Source organism: Monodelphis domestica, chromosome 3 (genome assembly GCF_027887165.1).
Source record: "Monodelphis domestica isolate mMonDom1 chromosome 3, mMonDom1.pri, whole genome shotgun sequence".
Taxonomy (NCBI): Eukaryota; Metazoa; Chordata; class Mammalia; order Didelphimorphia; family Didelphidae; genus Monodelphis; species Monodelphis domestica.
In genome coordinates this window covers 507,839,172-507,856,405 of record NC_077229.1, presented here as the reverse complement: position 1 = coordinate 507,856,405, position 17,234 = coordinate 507,839,172, and the positions used below count along the sequence as shown (strand labels likewise).

The 17,234-nt window shown below is 35.3% G+C and overlaps 1 protein-coding gene across 1 annotated transcript in view; it reads right to left on the bottom strand.

The window, feature by feature from the left end:
* Positions 1–152: 152 nt before the first annotated feature.
* LOC130453573 (cAMP-specific 3',5'-cyclic phosphodiesterase 4D-like) overlaps positions 153–17,234 on the bottom strand; it is a 352,871-nt gene continuing 335,789 nt past the window's right edge. Inside the window, exon 3 of the mRNA XM_056820816.1 lies at positions 153–1,074. Within this exon, the coding sequence (XP_056676794.1) occupies positions 838–1,074 (237 nt within the window). The 3' untranslated portion in view covers positions 153–837. The remainder of the gene's footprint in view (positions 1,075–17,234) is intronic.

Genomic DNA, 17,234 nt, shown 5'->3' with positions numbered 1-17,234 from the left:
TGTCAACATATAAGCCACTAGATTCCTGTTTTTCCTCCTTCATTTAGGCTTTTACAGTTGTTACAAAGCAACAGAGTATTTACTGTAGTTTTGCTTTATTTCCTTTTCCAGTCCTGAAAAGGGCTCAGGTAGCAGAAGGGGGTTGAGAGTAAGGTGTGTGTATGTGTGTGTGTGTGAGTGAGTGAAATGGAAGAAAAAAGGGCAAGGAAATATGGAAAACATTTAAATTCTTTGCGAAGTAGAAAAGACATTGGATAACTATCTCAGAAGATATTGAATAAGAAGCACCATCTTGCTTACATTTACTAGTTGAAGTCTTTCCACTGCTCTTTCACAGCTTTAAAAATTGTCTTGGGCTTAGAACGAAAACAGTGTTCTAGTGAACAGAACCTCCAAGTGCTATAGGCTACATTACTCTATGCAAGAATGTAATTACATATTTTCCTTTGACTCTAATTACAGCATAATTGATCTCTCCATGATTTCAAATTCATTTTGCATCAATGAACAGTGCCTACTATTTCTAGATACATATGCTCAAATAGTAATTTCTCTATTAGTTCTAATTTGCTTGGAGTTTTCTCTTGAATTACACTTGCCCAGCATATTTTTTTCCAGCAATAGTAAGCTATTCCCAGTTGCTTATCATTTACTTACTAATGTGTTTTCGACCTTAGGAATGTTTCCAAAATTGATCTTCCTCAAAGGATGAGCATGCTATGTACAAATCATCCTTCTTTCTCTTTACAACATATGTACTATTTTTCCCAACTTAGTGAGCCAAAGTTTTAAAAATATACAATTCATCAAAATAATTTTTCAAAATAGAATTTGTTCTTACCTGCTACTGGAGTCTGCCGATGTTATGGCAATCAATGGAAGAATCTTCAATGGAAGACTGGTGGGCCTTTGCAGGTTCTCTGATTCACTTTTCAAGTCGGCTTGCTCCAGTTGTCTGAAGGCTAATGGAGGAAGCTGGACATTCCGACAGGAGAGTCTCCGGACGAGGTACGGCTCCATTCCTCGGAGTGGATCTTCTTCATCGCAGCTTGATTGGAGTGTTTCCTCAGATGCCTATAGGAGTCAAAAGGAATTGACTTGGTTATCAATTTTTTTTACCATGTTTCTTATGGAACGTTGTCATAGTAATTAAAAAAAAATCTTTACCTTCTGTCTTAGAATATTGATTCTAAGGTGGTAAAAGCTATCCTACTGGGGGTTAAGTGATTTCCCCAGGGTCAAACAGCTAAAAAGTGTCTGAGGTCAAATTTGAACCCAGGAGCTCCTAATTTGAAGCTTGGGTGCTCTATCTATTGTGCCACCCCACTGTCTCATATAGTAATTTGAGAGAGAAGAAAATGTTATTTTCCTTACCATGTAAATATTTAACTCTAAAGAGAACATGTTGATGAATTTAGGGGAGGAACTTTAGATTTAAATGCATAATGGTAGGTGTATTTCCTGAGACTCAGAGGTGGCTTGGTTATACCATCATCTCAGCATCTACAGGGATCTGGGAACTTGTGAGCTTTACAACTGTGTTTATATTCCATAAGCCTCTTCTGGCCGAAACAAAATATTTATTCTATTTTTCTTTGAACATTTAGCAGCAATTAAGCCCTAGTGTTCTAGTAAAGTGGGGAATATGCAAACATATATGCTGGGGAGGCAGAGAGGGAGCAGGCGGGAAAGTTTATGAGTTTTGCCAATATGTGCTTCCTAAAGAACTACATGTCACATAGTCAGACCAGCTGACTTATTGTGGAGGTACAGGAAAATATGTGTACGTACAAATATATGTATATATGTATATACACAGAGATTGAGTCAATTCATCATCAATCTATTTCTCTACCTATTTCCTCCAAAAGAAAAGATATAAGAGAATGATGTAGGTGACTGAAAATAGAAATTCAATTTTTCAGAATCTTTCTGTATAAAATAGCAAAAGAAATATAATTGCACTGAATATTCTTTAGACAATTACTGAAATAGCACATTTGCAAGTAGAAGTTATATCTAAATTGATGTTAGATGAACATGTCAATAACAAAGAGTTAATTATTCATACACATATACATATATATGCACATATATATATACACACATGTACATACTTGGAATCAGAAAGATCTGTGTTCAAATCTGACCTCAGATACTTAATAGCTGTGTGATCCTGAGTTTGGCATTTAACCTGTCTTCCTCAGTTTCTTCATCTATAAAAATGGTGATAATAATGGTGCCTTCTTCCCTAGTTGATGTGAGGATCAAATGAGATAATCTATATGAAACATTATACAAATATGACATTATTATATTGTTATCATAGTTATTTTTATTATTATATAATTTGTTTCACAATAACACAATGAAGTAAGTAGAGAACATACTATTATATTCATTTTTTACTTAAAGCAACTAAGGCCCAAAGTAGTAGTAAGAACTGACAGGTCATTATCTCCTGGTAATGACCATTATCGGCTCCTGGGCTCACACACAGAGCTTCGGATTTCAAGTGCCATGGTGCTCTTTTCATACCACATTTAGCATGTACCACATGCAAGAACACTGAGTTCAGGGTGAGGGAAGAATCAAAACTGAATAGGAAGGGACTTAGCCAAAAGTATTGATAATCTAAGATATGAAATAATAAATGGTCACTAATCAATTTAATTTATCACCTCAAGTGCTAAACTAAGCTATACTGTGCCAAGTGCTGGGGACATCAAGACAAAAAACAAAGAAACAAACTTCTTGTTCTTAAGCTTATATTCTTTTGGAAACACGAGGAGGGGAAGACAAAATATGAGTATGTAAATATATGCAAAATAAATATAAAGGAAGTTCCAGGTAAGGGGAAAAGAATAGCACTTGGAAAATTATGTCAGGTCTTCCTCTGAAGGAAGTTCATGAGCTAAGTCATTAAAAATTGTGATTTTATGAGGAGGTGAAGGGAGAGCATTCCAGGTAGGGATGGGAAGGAAGGATGGCAGGAATTAATTTTTGCAAAGACTTGAAGACAAGAGACAGAATGTTATATATGAGGCATAGCAAGGCTAGCTAGATTGGAATGTAGAGTATATGGAGATTAATGTTCACCAATCTTAGAAAAGTAATGTGGAGTCATGTTACATAAGTCTTTAAATGGCAAACTGAGAAATTTATATTTAACATGAGAAGGAATGAGTGATATGTTTATACCTGTGCTTTTGGAATACGACTTTGGCAAATTGTGGAAGACATTGGAAAGGGTGGAAACTGGAGGCGATGGCAGTAGTTCAGGTAAGAGACAATGAGGGCTTGAGTCAGAGCGATAACCCTCTAGAGAGAGTAAAAAAGATGAATGTGAGAATGTTATGGAGGTAGATAAAATTTTGCACCTGATTGGGGGCAGGGCAAAGGAGAAGAAAGAGCTGGGTACAAGTCTGAGGTTGATAATCTAGGTGACTGGAATGATCAAAGAACCCAGAAGAGAAATTATGAAGAGGGACGAGCTTGAGAAGAAAGATCAGTAAATATAAAAGAATGTGGAAGAAATAATAGAGAAACAAAGAACATTCTATTTGAATTAAAATGAAAGGGAAAATCACTTCCAGCTAGGGGGATGGGAATGGCTTTATGGAGGCACTGGCATTTGAGCTGAAATTTGAAGGACAGATGGGAATTCAAGTGGAAGAAATGTGAGAGGAGGGTATTCCACACCTTATGGTCTCATATGTGGTATCATGTGAGCAGAAGGCACAAAGGTAACGATTTGGGAATGTGTCTGGACAATGGTAAATGGTCCAGTTCAGCTATAGCCCAGGGTAGGAAGAGTTAGGGCACGGAGATGAACATGGAATAGTACATTGGAGCTCCATTTTTATGGACCTTAATGGAAGGCTAAGAAATCTGAACTTTATTCAGTAGGTAATGGGGAGCCTTTGAAGATACACACTCACATGCATGTATATATGTATATATGCATATAAACCTATACACAGATACATACATGTGTATATACATAAACCTACCACCATATAGATTGTGTATTTTGGGTTGTATGTAGATATATATACATGCATATGTGTGTGTATTATTTATATATACATATATGTGAAAGTAAGGGGAAGAAGAGAACAGTTTTGGAAAAAAAACAAATGGAGAGATACACTACAAGCACACACATCTACATACATGGATAATAATACCTTTATAGATATAAAACCATAATAGATAATTTCTTTTTCTGATGTCAATTTACTCATTTGTGAGCTATGTGCTTTGCAAAATTGAAAAGATCTGGTCACATTAGGCCAACACCAATTCTGGAGATAAAGGAGAAGTAGTTTGGCATCTGAACACAAAACCAAGAATCACCAAAATTAGTGTTCGTTTTGTCTTTTTCAATAGTATAATTCCAAGGTTTCAAAAACATCAGGACCAGTTTTGGGGATGAAAATGAATAAAACAGGTAATTTTTTAGAAAGCAAGGCTTGAGGAGAAGTGACAAAGAGACTCTCAAACCTATTGCTAATAACTGAGATTTATTCTATTAGAGGTGCACTTATTTAGCCATAGAACCACTATTTGAAGTCTTATTATTCACGTATATTGTAGTAAAATTAGTTTCTTAAAAAAAATTTCCTGAGATAGATGACTGGGAATAAAGGTGAAGAGAAAAAACAGAAATGGGGGGAAGTGTCTAAGAATTAAAGGAAATACAGTTGGGTGTGTTGTGCTAAAAGCTAGACTTGGTATGAGGATACCTTGTTTGTATTCTGCCCCTCACATTTATTGATCATATTATCAAATTATTTTACTTCTTTGAGCTACAATTTCCTTCTCTGTAAGATGGCGCTATTCAAGAACTAAATGGTACAGAGGAGAAAGCACTGACTCTAGTGTCTGAAGACCTAGATTCAAGTCCTGCACTGATGCTTATTTTCTTTAAAAGTCATCTGACCATGTGAATGTCGGTTTCTTCATCTCTAAAATGAGATTCATGGACTAGATGACCTTTGAAAACCCCTCCCGCTATAGATGGATGATCCTATGTCGTAGCTCACAAATATAAAGCTCAAGTGGTTTGGACAAGTAACTGCAATCATCTTCATAAAGACCATCCATAGAATGTACCCATGAGAGACTCTTTGCATTGTGATTCTGCCTGGGTGCCAATGTAAATCAATGTATTCTTCACATTTACATAAGCATCATCTATGATCATTATTAAGGTAGGGCTGCTGAGGATGAAGCTTATCTATTTCAAACTTTGCTAAGTCATTGGAAGACTGCCTATTAACTTCGATAATCTTTCCTCAGGGTATTCTCTTAAAATCCCTTTGGGAGGCAGTGTGGTACACTAGAAAGGGCAGTATACTTAATGTTGGAGCAATTTAGTTCAAATTCCATCTCTGCCTTATTACATGCATTACTTCCAACTTTAGCCCTACTTTCTTCAATTTGTTTAAAAATAAACATGGAATTGAACTGATCTCTAAGCCCCTTTCCAACTCTATGTTTAATTAACCTTTTGTTTTCAAACATGTTTGACTCTGACTGCATTTAAGATTTTCTTGGCAAAGACACTGGAATTGTTTGCCATTTCCTTCTCCAGATCATTTTACCGATGAGAAATGTAAGTCAAACAGGGTTAAGTGACTTGTTCAGGGTCACACAACTAGTAAGTGTCTGAGGTCAGATTTGAACTCAGAAACTTGAGTGCTCCTGCCTCAAGCCCAGTGCTCTATCTACTATACCACCTAGCTGCCCCATGAATACTTTTTAATAGTGAAGTTGTGAGATCTGATGAGGTTCCCTAGGGCTGTTAATAAATAAAGAAACTAACTATCAGTATATAAATACCACAAAATACTAATGAAGTATTTTTTGATTGCTAAAGAAAGACTATTCAGGACATGTTTTTGAAAGTGATGAGTGTGGATTAATAGAGAAATGTACATATCCAAAGGCAAGCACACTAATCTTCCAGTTGAAAAAAGGTGTTCTAGTGCATTTACAGAAGGAGACCTGTAACTATAACCTACACTATAGAATATTAATACACCTCTGGATGTATCCAACTTCCATTTTTTTATGAATTTCAGGAGGAGTTAATAACTTGCACCTATAAACACATTCCCCCCCCCAAAAAATAGAAATAAAAAGTTCATTGATGCTAAATAGGGAATGTATCTATAGGTCCAAGTCATTGGGAGTGATTGAGAGGAGTGGAAGACTGAATAACAAGAAGGAAAATATCAGGAAAAAAGTCACTGGAAAACAAACTTTCTGATTCCCAAGAGAAATTAAAAAGGAAAATAAAGAAAAAAATAGAAGAACTAAAGCCCAGTAGGTATGTCCATCAATTGAGGGAATGGCTCAACAAATGGCCTGATATATTAATGTGATATAATGTTACTGTGTCATAAAAAATGAAAATGGAAATGATGTCCGAATATCTTAGGTTCTCTGCTTGAACTGATGCGGAGTGAATTAAACAGAACCAGGGGAATCATTTACTCAAGGATGACAAAACTGTGAAGGAAATCAATTATGAAATATTTAAGACCTCAGAACAATGCAATGACTAGCCTTGTGACCAGAGGATCAACAATGAAGCATGTTACCCACCTCCTGACAGATCTGGGCTGGACTCAAAGTGCAGGTAGAGACAAATATTCTGTTCTTGACCATTGTGCACATATATTTTGCCTGACTGCTTATTTGCTATAGATATTTATTTTAGTTTTTCCTCCTCTCAGTAATTAATGAAGTAGAGTAAAATTTCAAGAACAAATCACTGAAATGTATTTTAAAATATAAATCTGCAGACAAGGATAGATTTAAAAGGAAATACAGAGAAGTAGGTTCATTTTGAAGGTAATGTAGAATTTATTATATACTTTATAAAAAGCAAGTCTTGAAATGGAAATGAAAACTCTTTTTTTTTTTAGAAGAAAATAATTTATTTATTTATTTTTTTTTTAAATATATTTTATTTGATCATTTCCAAGCATTATTCGTTAAAGACATAGATCATTTTCTTTTCCTCCCCCCCACCCCCCATAGCCGACGCGTAAGTCCACTGGGCATTAGATGTTTTCTTGATTTGAACCCATTGCTTTGTTGATAGTATTTGCATTAGAGTGTTCATTTAAAGTCTATCCTCTGTCATGTCCCCTCAACCTCTGTATTCAGGCAGTTGCTTTTTCTCGGTGTTTCCACTCCCATAGTTTATCCTTTGCTTATGAATGGTGTTTTTTTTCTCCTGGATCCCTGAAAGTTGTTCAGGGACATTACACCGCCACTAATGGAGAAGTCCATTACGTTCGATGATACCACAGTGTATTAGTCTCTGTGTACAATGTTCTCCTGGTTCTGCTCCTCTCGCTCTGCATCACTTCCTGGAGGTTGTTCCAGTCTCCATGGAACTTCTCCACTTTATTATTCCTTTGAGCACAATAGTATTCCATCACCAACATATACCACAGTTTGTTCAGCCATTCCCCAATTGATGGGCATCCCCTCGTTTTCCATTTTTGGGCCACCACAAAGAGCGCAGCTATGAATATTTTTGTACAAGTCTTTGTGTCCATTATCTCTTTGGGGTACAGACCCAGCAGTGCTATGGCTGGGTCAAAGGGTAGATATTCTTTTGTCGCCCTTTGGGCATAGTTCCAAATTGCCCTCCAAAATGGTTGGATCAGTTCACAACTCCACCAGCAATGAATTAATGTCCCTACTTTGCCACATGGAAATGAAACTCTTAACATACCTTTCTTGTGTTAATAAAATATTTAAAAGTATATTATCAAAATCATCAAGAACACTGTCTACTAATTCTTTTTTGAGGTAGCAAAGAATTGGAAATTGAGGAATGTTAAGGACAAGCTGTAGTATATGTCAGTGATGAAATATCATTGTAATTTAAGAAATGATAAGCAGGATTTTTTTCAGAAAAAGCTGGAAAGATCTACATGAACTAAAGCAGAGCAAAATAAACAAAACCAGGAGAATACTGTACATAGTAACAGCAATATTGTAGAATGATCAACTGTGATAGACTTAGCTACTATCAGCAATACAATGATCCAGGACAATCCTGAAGGACTTATGACAAAAAAATGCTCTCCACCTCCAGAGAAAGAACTGTTGGAGTCAGAATGCAGATCAGTGCATACTATCTTTCAAATTAGTTTATTTACAGTTTTATTTGGGGTTTTGGTTTTATATGAGTATTCTCTTACTACAGTGATCAACAAAGGAAGTATGTTTTACATGATCATACACATATAACCCAGATCAAATTGCTTATAATTTCTGAGAAGGTGGAGAGGAAGGAAAGGGTTGGGGAAACAATTTGGATTTTATGATCTTGGAAAATGTATGTTGCAAATTTTTATTGAATGTAATTAGGAAAATAAAATATTTCTGAATAAAGAAAAAATGCTGCATATTTCCTAAATGATAATTCAGCCCATTCTCATCATCTTATTCAATTCTAAGGTCACATCAATGTCCCAGAATAGTGACCTGCTTCTTTAATAACTAATAATAATAATTACAGCAAAGAAAAGTGATAGTGATCTTAACAAGGGGCATAATGAGATAAGAACAGCTTTTTGCCCCTTCCAGAATTTTGTTCTATGCATTTGTTAAATCAAGGGACTAAATGGTTAAGACTTATTGAGGCACATTTTATTTGGGACAGTAGAAACAGCACAGCTTCTGCAGCCAGATGTATAAATGGTAGCTCTGTCACTTATCATCTAGGCATCCTTGATCAAGTAACTGTTTAACCTTAGGTCTCAGTTTTCTCAATTATAAAATGAGGAGATTTACATCTATGACCTCTCATTATTCACTGGATATTCTCTAGAGATTGCATGTCTCCTTTCAGAATTACAGTAGTCTTTAGTACGTTATTACTTGGCTACCCTTGTGGTCTAAAAGTAGGCTTACATATCTCTAATGAGACAGTTGTCCTTATTTGGAGATCTTAAGAGAATTATTCCATGAGTATTCAACTAGTACTTGAGAATATACCTCAATATAGTATAATAAACTCAGAACTAGAAAGGTCCTTTGTGGTCACCTAGTACCTGATTCATAAATTTCTCTACAGAATCCACTAATTTTTAGCTTGAACACTTCCCACCAAGGGACAATCATTACCTTCATGAGATGGCACATTCTATTTTAGACAGCTTTGACTGTGAGAAATTTCCTTTTCATTTTAACTCTCACCTGGTGGTCTTAGTTCTACCTTTTAGAAGAATATGGAGCAAATCAAACCCCCTTTCCAGCTAAAAATGTTTTAGATATTTTGAGATAGTGATTATACCCCTTTCCTCTCTAGAATACTCATCCCTAGATTCAGATACCTAATGTTCTGAACTTAAAGCTAAGAAGTCATGAGTTCATATCCTGTTTGAAACTCTTTTGCGATCACATAGCACTAAGTAAATTGTAACTATAAACAAGAAGACACTTTGAGATACAACACTAAAAGGTCAAATAAATAAGCATACAAACAAGAATAACTGTAAATGTATATTAATTATCACCCTATCTGACAGGCATACATATATGGCAAGAGAAGCTCTGATACCTCTATATTCTGTGCTGATCAGACCATATCTAGATGATGCATTCACTTCTAGGTACCAAAATTTAGGAGACACCGACAATTTGTAGTATGTCCAAAGAAAGACAGACATGTTGGTAAAAGTGCTTAAAATGAGATCATAATATCTGTGTGTATACAGACACACTTGCCCTGTATTTCATATGTATGGATTTTAGATCAGACTAACAAGGACAACAACACACCAATAATAATAACTACTTTGAGTCTGACAAAAATCTTTCGAGGTTTATTCTATTATTAACCCATTTTGCTCATGAAAACCTGAGGTACAGAGAGATCCAGTGGTCTACGTAGAGTCATATAGCTAGAAACTGCCTAACATCTATTTACTTTGCCACCTAAGAGCCACATGTGGAACTAGCTAATATTTTGTGATTACGTGGAAAATTTCTAACATTAAGTGATTCACTGAACTCCCAGTTTGCCCTATCTGTTCTCTGACACTGGAGGAGAAAATGATGTTTTGTTTTTTGGTTGTTGGTTGTTTTTTTTTTACTGATAATCAACTCTCTTACCTTCTAGTAATAAGATAATGAAGAAAAGTATATATTAGTAGCATTTTACCTCTAAGGATATAAGCATTCTACAAATCATCCTATCATCCTATGGGGTATAGCTCACAAATCAAAGTAAAATGGAAATTATCCCAAGGCCCTTTGATATTGATATTAATTTAGTTAATGGGTAATTTGTATACTGAATTATAAAGGACATTACAACAAAATAAATTTCTAATAAAAATGAAAAAAAACATTACTTCAGATTTGATGTCTAGTTAGCAAGTAATTCTCAACATGCTACATAATTTAATGCAAATATAATTCCAGGACTGGTAAAAAAAAAATTCTAAAGGGATTCAAAGAGATCTAAATCACAATGGTCTTTCCAAAACCATTGAGATAATTCCATCACTGAAATCTTTAAAATTTCCTAAAGTAAAGAGAATAGAGGAATTTATCATCCAGGCATATGATATTAAGTTTTCCTCAATCAGAATGGGTTTCTGAAGCTCTGGGGCTCAATTAATCTACTGCTTTAACTTTAGCTCTAGTTTATGTGAAAAGATCACAGAAATGGAAGAATAATGATGACTATAGTCTTTCATCAGTAAACCATCTCAACACTGATGGTTGTGTAAAAGAACTACAGTTGGAGGAAAAAGGCAGCCAAATCTGGGTTTGTGGATTTTTAATGGAAGAGAGCATATAGTATTGTTATTTTCCATTACAAAATGAATGCCAGAAATCCCATTAACATATTCATAAGGAAGTGTTCTCATCTATCCCAGGATTTGGGGGCTTTGTATTTTGGAGTCCATCACTGTAGGATTCCAATACAGTATTTAATTTGGGGATCTACTTTAAGAAGCCCGGAGTGAATCTAGTACATTAAAGTGCATCATCCCTTTGAAGCTAAGAAGATTGCATACCTTAAACTTTGTATTAAAAGGGCAGAGAAGCTGTGCATTTCTTTGTTGTGTGCACTGTATTCTACTTGGTTTTGAGTGAAGAAATTAAAAATTTCTTCCTTTTGAGTCTAGGTCAAGGAAACCACTATTCTCACATTTTACCTGGATAAACATGGAGGCATACAGAGCTTGTTAATGAATTTAGGTTGTACTACTAATAAAGCAATCCTCATAAATTTGTAAGTTGTGTCCAGGCAAAGAAGAGTTATGGACAAATGCTTAAGTTAAATTAATGATCCATTTATTTAAGGCTATACTGTATAAAATATATTGCATAAAAGGATAAAAATCAGGCAAAAGTCTTAAGATCCCTTCTAGACTAGGATCAATAGTGCTATGAAAAAGAGGGATGCAGGAAAGGGAAGATGGTAAATAAGAGGGATAAAGATGCGGTAGCAGCACTTTTATTTTGTGCTAGCAAAAATCTGGATGGATGGAAAGTCAGTGTTCAAAGGTCAGTGACAGGCTGAACTAATTATGCTATTTGGAAAATTATCACTTTTTAAGAAATGATGAATGTGGGAAACCTGAATGAACTTTTGAGAACAGAATAAGGAGAACCGAGAGGACAATGACCAAAATAATGGAAAGGAAAAGGGCACTGAAAGACTTCGTAGTTTTCTGTTCTACCCAGTGACCATTTTTGACTTCAGAAGAATGATGGTGAAGCATGTATTCCACATCTCCACTGAGACATAGTGGACATTAGATATACTGGAGTATGCTGACTTATTCTGTGTGATGATATATATTTGTTATAAAGGATGATTCTACTTGGAAGGGGGTGGAGCAGGGATTCATTAGGAAGTGATGGTGATACAAAAATAGAGAAGAGAATCAATAAAACATTTAGATGGACAAATAATATTAAAAATGAACACATATCTATATACAGTCATCCTATCCTATATCCCGGTTCATTTTGGCTTCACTGTTTTGGGTTTAAAATATATATATTTCTATATCCGGAGTTACACTTTTTCCATCACTATTGACTGTTGAAATGAAAGGTGACCAACTTTTGGCTCAGTGACTGTAGGTTGATAAGAGTGTGGAAAAGATTTATAGGAGAGTGGGAAGGATTTATAAAAACTTATACATATATATACATATATATGAATAATAAAATGAATAAAATGCTGCTACTTTATGGATTTTCACCTATCCTATGGTCCTCTGGAATATAACATCTGCGATAGGTAAGAGATCACTGTATTTGAAATATCTGTCACTTACTCAGAAAATATTTATTTATCTAAATAATACAATTATACAAATCAGACAATTTAAAATAAACGAAACAAGCATTAAGGTATTAATAAATAACCACTGAATTTCATATATTCCATGCTCACTTCTCACCACTCATTCCCCCCATTTTTCTTCCCCCACTCTCTCTTCTCCCCATTTCTTTTTTCCCCTTCCTCATTTCTCTCTCCCCCTTTTTCTTTTAAAAATTTCTCCCACTTGCCTTTTGTCTCTTCTTTCCCTTTTTACCTCTTTTCTCCCAAAATATTCAAAACAGGTAAAATATATATTTTTTGTAAAAAGGAGTTTTCACCCTTAAAATAGTGGGAAAGAAGTAAGAAAGGAGCAAAGAAGTGGCTGGGTGAGGGGTAATAGGTCAAATGGGGTATGTATCAAAGCCAGCCTTCCCTACTTTATCATCTTATCTAAGGTTGGTTTTTAAACTGAGGTTAAAGCTATTTAATTTCTATACCTCATGGGAATGTTATAAAGATTGATTAAAAACAAATCTATAAATTGTTTAGAATTCTTCTGAGATGGCTCTTGTGCATACAGAAGGTGCTGGTGTTATAATCATTATAATATAATATTCTAAGGTTATGCTGCACTAGTCCATGACAAGAATCCCTCCACTGTTCATTATCTGTACTATAAAAATGATGATTCATAGATCTAATCCCATTGCTAAGTAGACACTAACCTTTATACAATTAGTAACTTCTTCCTGTCCTTTCTCCCTAAAGCTAAACACTCTGAGGAAAATCCTACCCCTTATAAATAATGCTTAGCAAAAAAATCAATTACCATAGCCTCATCATGCAATGTGAAATTTGCTCAGAATTTTATGAGCTATTGCTTTTCAGAGTTAGCCCACACCCCCTTAGAATTACATTCTAAAGATATTCATCCTTGACTCTCAAGATATGGAGCTTTAGATTTTTCTTTCCTTCAAGGTCAGATAGCAATTTTTGCTTTCTTTCTCTGATTCCCAGAATATTCAAATTGCCAAGGCTTTGCCATAAAGGTGGACAAAAGCATTTCCACAACCAATTGTCAATCAGCACCAAGAACAGTGGACCTTTCTTTTCCATCATTTTAATTCTAGACTAATCTTCTCTAGCCTGGTTACAAGACCATTTTTTCACACTACTACCCCCAACAATGCAAATTGAAACCAGACCTCAGTGGTTTGATTTGTTGTTGTGGGTCTAGTTGAAGGATAGAATAACAAATCACCCCAAAGCTCAAGGCAACAGAGATATTATAAGGTAGATTACAATATCCAGGAAGGATAATGCACTCTCACTACATCAGGATGGTTAACTCTTTCTTAGCAGGGACATAGCACAGGGAAGCTGGGTAGCAGAAGTCAAAATGGAGACATGATGAGGGTAAAATTGTGTCTGTCTCTTGTAGTATCTTCATGATGGGGAAAAAGGACTCATTTATTTTTTTAATCAGTCAGGTTAATTATTTGATGATGTATTCATGAGCGGAGGAGATGTGTAGCCTAAATTTTCATTTTTCAGCCTGCTCTGTGGATTTCATGTTAACAGCCTAGACAAGCAAACATATTCAGTCACACTCTATCTATATTAAGGCTCCCAACACTCTCATTCCATTTCCCTTGTCTCTATGGAATGTAACAAGCTGTGAGTACAAATAACTGGTTTATGTGAGGGGGCTCTAACTGTTCCCACTGGGTATCCATGTGACCATAAAACATGTTGCCTTTGACATTTCCCCAAAGCCTTCGATTGCTAATGATAGCAATATTTCTAGTTTTCTTTACACGCACAATTCATATTTATACACACATGTATGTATATATGCTTTGAAGTCTATTTGGTTTTACTGACTGTGAAGTCCTGCTGGATTGAAGAGTTTCTGCTGCTGAAGAGCTAGGCTTTAAGATAAATCAAAATCCTAATTTCAAGTCTAAAGGCTGATATTGTAGCCAGTCCTTTAAGAAAAAAGAAAGTTCAGTGAAGTTTAGTTAATGACCCTGAGGTTGAGTCTGTACTCTTCTACTGATTATCTATTCTATAATAAATCTATATATCTATCTCTATATCTTATATATATTTATATAGATATAAATATCTATAATAAATCACTGAAATTATCTGGGATACAGTTTAAATTTATCTGTAAATCAAGGGATTCTATAATTTTGTTCTTTTTCCAATTCCAAATCATGGAATGCAACACATAAAAGCATTCACCCATTCTTCTAGAAGTAAGTTTTAGATGTGATATAAATGAATGAAGGAGTTTCTTTCATACTCTGTCTTAAATTTAATTTCAAATATATATATAATAGTATATATTATTTTATGTCCTGTTTTAATGTTGTGTTTTAAAACATTACTTGGAGGAAAAATAATAATGGAGAAGCTGGGATATGGTGGAAGGAACACAAGATTTGTTTGTTTAGTCATTTTTCTTTTTTTTAAACATTATTTTATTTGGTCATTTCCAAACATTATTCATTGGAAACAAAAATCATTTTCTTTTCCTCCCTGCCCCCTCCCACCACCTCTCCCATAGCCGGTGCATGATTCCACTGGGTATCACATGTTTTCTTGACTCGAACCCATTTCCGTGTTGTTGGTATTTTCTCTAGAGTGTTCATTTAGAGTCTCTCCTCAGTTATATCCCCTCCACCCCTATAGTCAAGCAGTTGCTTTTCATCGGTGTTTTTACTCCCACAGTTTATCCTCTGCTTGTGGATAGTGTTTTTTCTCCTAGATCCCTGCATATTGTTCAGGGACATTGCATTGTCCCTAATGGAGAAGTCCATTCCCTTCGATTGTACCACAGTGTATCAGTCTCTGTGTACAATGTTTTCCTGGTTCTGCTCCTTTCACTCTGCATCACTTCCTGGAGGTTGTTCCAGTTCCCATGGAATTCCTCCAGTTTATTTTTCCTTTTAGCACAATAGTATTCCATCACCAACATATACCACAATTTGTTCAGCCATTCCCCAATTGAAGGGCATCCCCCCATTTTCCAATTTTTGGCCACCACAAAGAATGCAGCTATGAATATTCTTGTACAAATTTTTTTTCCTTATTATCTCTTTGGGGTACAAACCCAGCAGTGCTATGGCTGGATCAAAGGGTAGACATTCTTTTATTGCCCTTTGGGCATAGTTTCAAATTGCCCTCCAGAATGGTTGGATCAATTCACAACTCCACCAACAATAAATTAGTGTCCCTATTTTGCGGCATCCCCTCCAGCATTCATTACTTTCCATAGCTGTCATGTTAGCCAATCTGCTAGGTGTGAGGTGATACCTCAGAGTTGTTTTGATTTGCATCTCTCTGATTATAAGAGATGTAGAGCACTTTTTTATGTACTTATTAATAGTTTTGATTTCTTTGGCTGAGAACTGCCTATTCACATCCCTTGCCCATTTATCAATTGGAGAATGGCTTGATTTTTTGTACAATTGATTTAGCTCTTTGTAAATTTGAGTAATTAAACCTTTGTCAGAGGTTTTTATGAAGATTGTTTCCCAATTTGTTGCTTTCCTTCTGATTTTAGTTACATTGGTTTTGTTTGTATAAAACCTTTTTAATTTGATGTATTCCAAATTATTTATTTTGCATTTTGTGCCTCTTTCTAAGTCTTGCTTGGTTTTAAAATCTTTCCCTTCCCAAAGGTCTGACGTGTATTATTCTGTGTTTGCCTAAATTTCTTATAGTTTCCTTCTTTATGTTCAAGTCATTCACCCATTTTGAATTTATCTTGGTGTAGGGTGTGAGGTGTTGATCTAAACCTAATCTTTCCCATACTGTCCTCCAATTTTCCCAGCAGTTTTTATGAAATAGTGGATTTTTGTCCCAAAACCTGGGTTCTCTGGGTTTGTCGTATACTGTCCTGCTGAGGTCACTTACCCCAAGTCTATTCCACTGATCTTCCTTTCTGTCTCTTAGGCAGTACCAAATTGTTTTGATGACCGCTGCTTTATAATATAGTTTGAGATCTGGGACTTCAAGGCCCCCTTCCTTTGTATTTTTTTTCATTGTTTCCCTGGATATCCTTGATCCTTTGTTCTTCCAAATGAACTTTGTTATGTTTTTTTCTAAATCAGTAAAAAAGTAATTTGGAAGTTCAATTGGTATGGCACTAAATAGATAAATAAGTTTGGGTAGGATGGTCATTTTTATTATATTAGCTCATCCTACCCATGAGCAGTTAATGTTTTTCCAATTGTTCAAATCTAGTTTTAGTTGTGTGGAGAGTGTTTTGTAGTTGTGTTCATATAGTTCCTGTGTTTGTCTCGGGAGGTAGATTCCTAGGTATTTTATTTTGTCTAAGGTGATTTTGAATGGGATTTCTCTTTCTAGTTCTTGCTGCTGGGCTGTTTTGGAAATATATAGAAATGCTGATGACTTATGTGGGTTTATTTTGTATCCTGCAACTTTGCTAAAGTTTTTGATTATTTCGATTAGCTTTTTGGTTGAATCTCTAGGATTCTTTAGGTAGACTGTTTAGTCATTTTTCAGTTGTGTTCCAATCTTCATGGCCTCATTTGGGGTTTTCTTTGCAAAGATACAGGGGTGATTTGCCACTTCCTTCTACAGTTCACCTGAAGGATGAGGAACTGAGACAAACAGGATTAAATGACTTGCCCAGAGTCACACAACTAGTAAGTGCCTGAGGCCAGATTTGAACCCAGGACAATGAGTCTTTTTGAATCTAGGCCTAGCACTGTATTACTTTACAAACTAGATACCTAAGACTTGAAGTGGAATTAAAAATATGACTTACATTACTTACAAACTGTGTGACCCTGGGTAATTCCTTAGACCTTTTGCTGCTTCAGTCTCCCCATTTGTAAAGTGAGGGTAAAAAATACTTGAACTAAATAAATTA